At 60.1% G+C, this 6,081-nt stretch overlaps 1 protein-coding gene across 1 annotated transcript; it reads left to right on the top strand.

Moving 5' to 3' along the window:
• The first annotated feature begins 2,441 nt into the window (after positions 1-2,441).
• HMX2 (H6 family homeobox 2) lies at positions 2,442-4,999 on the top strand. The gene is made up of 2 exons (XM_032175845.2): positions 2,442-2,952; positions 3,878-4,999. The coding sequence occupies exons 1-2, from the start codon at positions 2,685-2,687 to the stop codon at positions 4,429-4,431; spliced, it is 822 nt and encodes a 273-aa protein (XP_032031736.1). The 5' UTR covers positions 2,442-2,684; the 3' UTR covers positions 4,432-4,999.
• The last annotated feature ends 1,082 nt before the right edge of the window (positions 5,000-6,081 follow it).

The following is a 6,081-nucleotide window of genomic DNA, read 5'->3' as shown; positions in this document are numbered from 1 at the left end:
CCATATACCCGCCCCCGCCATCCAGAGTCAGCAGGATCCTCACAGTCTCCCCCGCAGCCATCCTCCAAGCTCAATGCCAGTGTCTGCTCCTCTCTCCCTCCTCCCAAATGCAATGTATTGGCAGTGGAACAACTTGAGCACGAGTCTTGCTTTCTCTGCCTGGGCTAGTCTCTTGTTTTCTTAAGCCTCAGTTTCCCGGCCTGTACATTGAGTGAATAGATCTGTGTCACTTGTTTGCCATCAGGATTAAAGCGAAGAATGATGGGGAGCTTCCAGCATGTTCCCGGCACGAAGTATTTACAGTTCAAGAAGCTTCGACCAACTCTCCCTACCTGCCCCCAGCTTTCTTCCCCAGCGGGGTGGCTGGCACTGCTCCCCGAGTTAGCTGGGCAGTTCCCCTCGGGGCTGCCTTGACCCTGACTCCAGAGTCAGCGCCTAGCTCAGGATGTCTGCGAGAAGCGGATGGTTAGTGAGAATCGGACGATTCTTTCGCTGAACCTCCCGTGTGCCCCCCAACAGCGCGGGAGTACGCGGGACCCCCTGCGACGTGGCCCGGGAGCCTGCGCCGCCGCGGCGCAGAGGAGAACGCACAAATTGTATTTCAGCGCCAGGTCCTTCCGGGTTAATGAGCTGACACCATGATTAAAGCTGACCATTTGTAATGTGTCTCGACCCTGCCGCCGAGCCCTGAAGAGGTTAATGCGGTGACGGAGGCCGGCACCTGCCCCTCGCTGGCCTCCCGGGCCGCGGCGCGCAACCCCTGGCCCCCGCCTCCTCGCCTGCCTCTGCCCCGGCTGCGCGGCCGACTCCTAATCAATTAGCCCATTAACGAGCCCTTCGAGGAGTTAAGTAGGGAGAGTTCTGCCACGGGCAGGGCCGCAGTCGGTAACTCACCGCGGCTAATGATATTATAAGCGCTTTACTTAATAACCTGGGCGCGGCGCAGGCGAGGAAGGAACTGCACCGTCATGGTGCAGCGTCTGGACATTTGTGGGGACTGATTCTAGAGCCTCCACTCACCCTTGGCTGCACTTGGGGGGCACCCTAAAGACAGGGCTTCCGGAATCTCTTGGCCAAGAGGTCCAGAGGCCACAGCTTGAGGGGGCGGGGTTGCCTGAGCACTTCGGGCCTTGCCTCACTTCAGTTTCCAGGAAGCTTGTGCAGACGACTGTGGCCCCAAACCGCTTTGCTTGGCTGGGCTAATTCTCGCTCGGGTAACAGCTGATCTAGGAATTAAAGGGGCGAGAGCCAGGGCACAGAAGGGGGCTATGAGAACACAGAGGGAATCACTATTTACTGAGCACCACGGTGTGCCAGGCTCGGTGCTGGGTAGTTTGACCTCACAACAGCCTCTGCGAGGGAGGCACTGCTTCCTCCAATTTTAGGAATAAAGAAACCGAGCCTCAGAATTTCCAAATATCTTCCCCAAGATCACCCAGCCGAGATTTGAGTCGAGTCTGCAGAACTCTAAAACCGAGTCCTGTCACCAGCTCCTTATCTTCTTCCTGGGAGCAAAGCATCTATTTCTGCAGCAGTTCGGAAACCTTCAATATTTACAAAACAAAAACACAGATTCGCTTAAAACACGGGTGGGCCATGGGCTACCCGGCCAGGTTTATGGAGTACCTACTATGCGCTGCTAGTGTTTCGAGGCTTTTAACCCCTACCTGAGGCAATCCGAGAAGTTATTTTCAACTATGAGGGCAGAGAGGCTTTAATCGGTACGAGTTGTGCAAGTTCACGCAGTGTGTAAATAGTTGTGCCGGGATTTGAACCCAGATCTCTTGACTAGAGGTCTTAGGGCTTCCACCCTCCCGCTAAAGATTCTGTAGGTCCGTAGGACCTGTGACAGGGATGAGGTCTGCAGACAGGGAAGGGGACTGTCTGCTCCCAAGGCTCCTGGCCATGCTGGAGAGGACGAGCGTCCGCCTGGAGACGCCTGCTCCTAACCCACCTCACCCCCACGCAGGGCGCCACGGTCCCAGGAGTGCTGGCTCTGCCCGCCCACTGGGGCTAGAAGGGGTGGAGGGCTGGGGGAGGATCGTGGAGCAGCCTGTACAAGCCCCTAGGAGGCGCGGAGACCCGTCGCCTGCGGAGGCGTCGAGCCACTCCAGCTCCGAGTCCCGCACCGCCCCTGCCTCTGGAGAGAGGGGTCCAAGGGGTCCAAGGAGTTGGAGTCGCCGCAGCCGCCAGGCACCCGGGCTAGAATTTGCAGCTGCTTTCAGCCCTGGCTGCCCGTGGTTAGACGCCGCTGATGCCCGTCGGGCCCTCGGCGCGCTCTGGGGGCGCGCTGGCGCTGTGTGCCTGGCCGGAGCGTTTTGAAATTTTCCGGGGCCGCTCGGCGGCGCTGCGATTGGCCGCGTTCGGGTAACCTCTATGCAAATGAGGCCGCGCCGCCTCCGCGCCGCCGGAGACCCGGCGAGCTGGCGGGCAAGGAAGGGGCATTTGCACCGGTGCTGGGCGGGCGCACCCAGAGCCAGGCGGGCAGGAACCCCCGCGCAGCCGTCCGGTGCCCGAGTGTCCCTGGCACGGAAGGGACGCCTCACCAGGCGCGGCGCCCCCTCCCCCTAGATTCCCTCCCCGCCCCTCCCCGTTGCCTGCCTGCTGCACCACCTTCCACCCAGATCACCCAGATCGTCTCTAAAGGGAGTTCTTGGTTTCCTCCGATTTCTTATGAACCCAGGATGGGCAGCAAAGAAGATGTGGGCAAGGGGTGTCCGGCGGCCGGTGGTGTCTCCAGCTTCACCATCCAGTCCATCCTGGGCGGGGGCCCCTCGGAGGCATCGCGGGAGCCCGTCGGCTGGCCAGCCAGGAAGCGCAGCCTGTCCGTGTCCTCGGAGGAGGAGGAGCCGGATGACGGCTGGAAGGCGCCCGCCTGCTTCTGCCCAGATCCGCACGGCCCTAAGGAGCAGGGCCCCAAGCACCATCCCCCCATCCCTTTTCCTTGCCTGGGTAAGGATCGCACGTCGCCAGTGTGGCAGCGAGCGAGCGCGAGGGAAGGGAGGCTGAGCGCCCCGCCAAGACTCCCGCGCCGGGCCCCCTCTGGCCAGAGCTGCGGCAGCCTGGGGTTCGGGACCGCGGGGAGAAGGGCGCGCACTGTGGTGCCTCCTCCGCCCGGTGGGCCCTTGGGAGGAGGCGAACACAGACCCATGCGGGCTTGGGCTTCTTGGGGAAGGCTGAGTTGTTAAGAGAGTGGACCACAGCGAGAGGGACACGCGGCCGGCCTTACACCCGGCTCTCCTCAATCACTTTGCACATCTGGTACTTTCTTTCCGGACACGAGGTGGAGATCTGCAAGTCGGGTCTGGGCAGTCTGTCTCCACCGTAATCTCTTTCCGAGTCTTCTTCCTCACTCGCTCCGTATCTCTGCCTTTCTCTCTCTCTCCTCCTTGGAATGATTAGCACTCCAAGATGATTGACAATGGTGCATTTCAGAGACGGTTCCTCTTTACAACATTTGACCAAGGGGAGCCCTGCGTTAGTCCTTAGCGTGATTTCCAAACAAACAGCCTGTGAAATGATGCCACCCTATAAAGCTTGAGGAACTCTTCCAGCTCAGTTACTACCAGGCAAATTCGCCTTTTAAAACCATGCTAATGTTTCCCCCTCCAGACCTCCTCTCCCTGTTTCCCCTGGCCCGTTCATAAAGGTGGGAGCACAGAGACCCCATACTCCAAGTAGCTGGGTCCCTCTCTTGTCGCTTTTAAGGGACGGGGTGCTGGGTTTGGGGGGCCAGTGAGAAGGGTAAGAGGAGGGGATTGGTAAGGTGGGACCAAGGCTGCAGGCGCTTGCCAACCGCATGGTCCCAGGGAGAGCTGGCGGTCTCGGAGGCTCCCCAACCAACTCCATGGCCTTTCTGTTTGCTCTCGCTCCTCAGGTACCCCCAAGGGCAGCGGAGGCTCGGGCCCGGGCGGCTCGGAGCGCACGCCTTTCCTCTCTCCTTCGCACTCGGACTTTAAAGAAGAGAAAGAGAGGCTCCTGCCCGCGGGCTCGCCCTCGCCGGGGTCCGAGCGGCCGCGGGACGGCGGCGCTGAGCGGCAGGCGGGCGCGGCCAAGAAGAAGACGCGCACCGTCTTTTCGCGCAGCCAGGTGTACCAGCTCGAGTCCACCTTCGACATGAAGCGCTACCTGAGCAGCTCGGAGCGCGCCTGCCTCGCCTCCAGCCTGCAGCTCACGGAGACCCAGGTCAAGACTTGGTTCCAGAACCGCCGCAACAAGTGGAAGCGGCAGCTCTCGGCTGAGCTGGAGGCGGCCAACATGGCGCACGCGTCGGCGCAGACTCTGGTGGGCATGCCGCTGGTGTTCCGGGACAGTTCGCTGTTGCGCGTGCCGGTGCCGCGCTCGCTCGCCTTTCCCGCGCCGCTCTACTACCCCGGCAGCAACCTCTCGGCCTTACCTCTCTACAACCTCTACAACAAGCTCGACTACTGACCGGCCCGCCGCCCTGCGTCGCCCGCCTGCGCCCTAGGCCGCCTCCAGCTGCCCGCAGAGCCGGGCGCGGACTGTACTGTAAGCAGGGCTCCGGAGCAAGGCGGCGTGTTTCCAGAAATATGAAGAAATACACCATGTGTATTCATTAGCTCTTATTTATGGCCTCTGCCCTACTTTTTGTTTTGATTATTTCGGGTATTTATCGGCATTCCCTAAGTCAGAGAGCCTGCTTTCTACCTAGACCGAACCAGTACGCTTTGAAAACCATTCGGAGTGGGATGTTCTCGGGTGGTGGTGGGAAAGGGAGTTTTGGCCAGACAGGCTGTGGTTGGTAGGGAAAAAAATCAGGAAAACACCTACAAAACCAGGTACACTCCTCCCCCATATATACACCTATATATATGTACATGCATACACGCTCGGCCAAGCCAGGCCCTCAGAGGCTTTGGACAATTACCAAATTGCTTCTTTTCGTTTCCCTCATCCCGAGGATGGGTAGGGACGAAAAGGGAAGAGTTCAGATCTGTAAATATTTTTAAAAAGAAAAAAATAAAACATTTTAAACATCTTTGCTAACTTTGGTGGGATTGGTTGCCCGGCATGGATTGGTTGCCCGCACGGAAGGTTTTCAGGTTTTTCGGTGGAAAGACTTGCACGAGTCCGTCTGCATAAGTCTGGCTCGCTCCACGTGGAGGGTGGGACCGGGGTCAGGGGTTAAAGGTCGGGACCTTGGCGCCGCCCAGACTGCACGTGGCTGGAGCTGCCCGCCCACTCTCCTTCCTTCGCCCAGAATCGTCGCGCGGGCAGGGGCGCACCCCGGCTGGAATCCAGCTCCAGAGTCCGCGCGGAGAAAGACAAAGACTGGGAGGCAGGCCTCGCCATTTAAGCGATTGCCTTCTGGGAACGAGCGAGCCGGGTGCCCAGCGGCACATTCCCGGCACCGGGCTCGGCTTGAGCTTGGCCACAGCAGCTCACGCTACGACGTGCCTTGTGCCGCGCACTTCCTCTCCAGGAGTATAAAGCAGGCAATGGCGCTGCTTGTACCTGGTAAAGCCTCCAATTTGCTCGCCGCGAGCTTGGCGCGACCAGCTTGTCGCTGCGCCCAGCTACCCGGCCGGTGGCAGAGTTATGTGTCTCGCGTGGAGAGGGAACTGGGCGCGGTGAGGCAGTTCTTCGGCTCAGGAGAGATCCGAGGCCCGGGACCAGGCAAAGAAGGTGAGGGAGGCAAAGGCGCTTCCCTACACTCTTTTGTTGTTAATAGTTTGCATTGGTTCAGCGTGTGGCTGGATCACCGGCTAGCACGCGGCCGCTTGCTCTGAATGGAACCGTGACGCGCGGCGGGGGCGCCCACGGACTTCCTCGCCCTGACACCTGCGGCCGCGCAGGGGCTGGGAGGGCGCTGCACCGAGAGAATAGCCGCGGGAGTATCATGCAAATTGCAGATTCTCGCTCCCGATAGATTGCAGCCACCTGTTCTTGGCAAAACCTCGGTAAAGGAAGCCTGAGCTTGGAGGAAGCCGGTGGTTCAGCACCACCTGGGGCGAGCTCCTCCGTCCGCCTGCCTCCGGCCTCTGGCTCGGCAGAGCGAATGCAAAGGAGCCTGGAGTCCGCAGCGCTGAGGCCCTATCTCATCCGCTAGAAGGAAAATAT

This window comes from Hylobates moloch, unplaced genomic scaffold (assembly GCF_009828535.3).
Source record: "Hylobates moloch isolate HMO894 unplaced genomic scaffold, HMol_V3 SCAFFOLD_3, whole genome shotgun sequence".
NCBI lineage: Eukaryota > Metazoa > Chordata > Mammalia > Primates > Hylobatidae > Hylobates > Hylobates moloch.
This window is presented reverse-complemented; position numbering and strand designations above follow the sequence as displayed.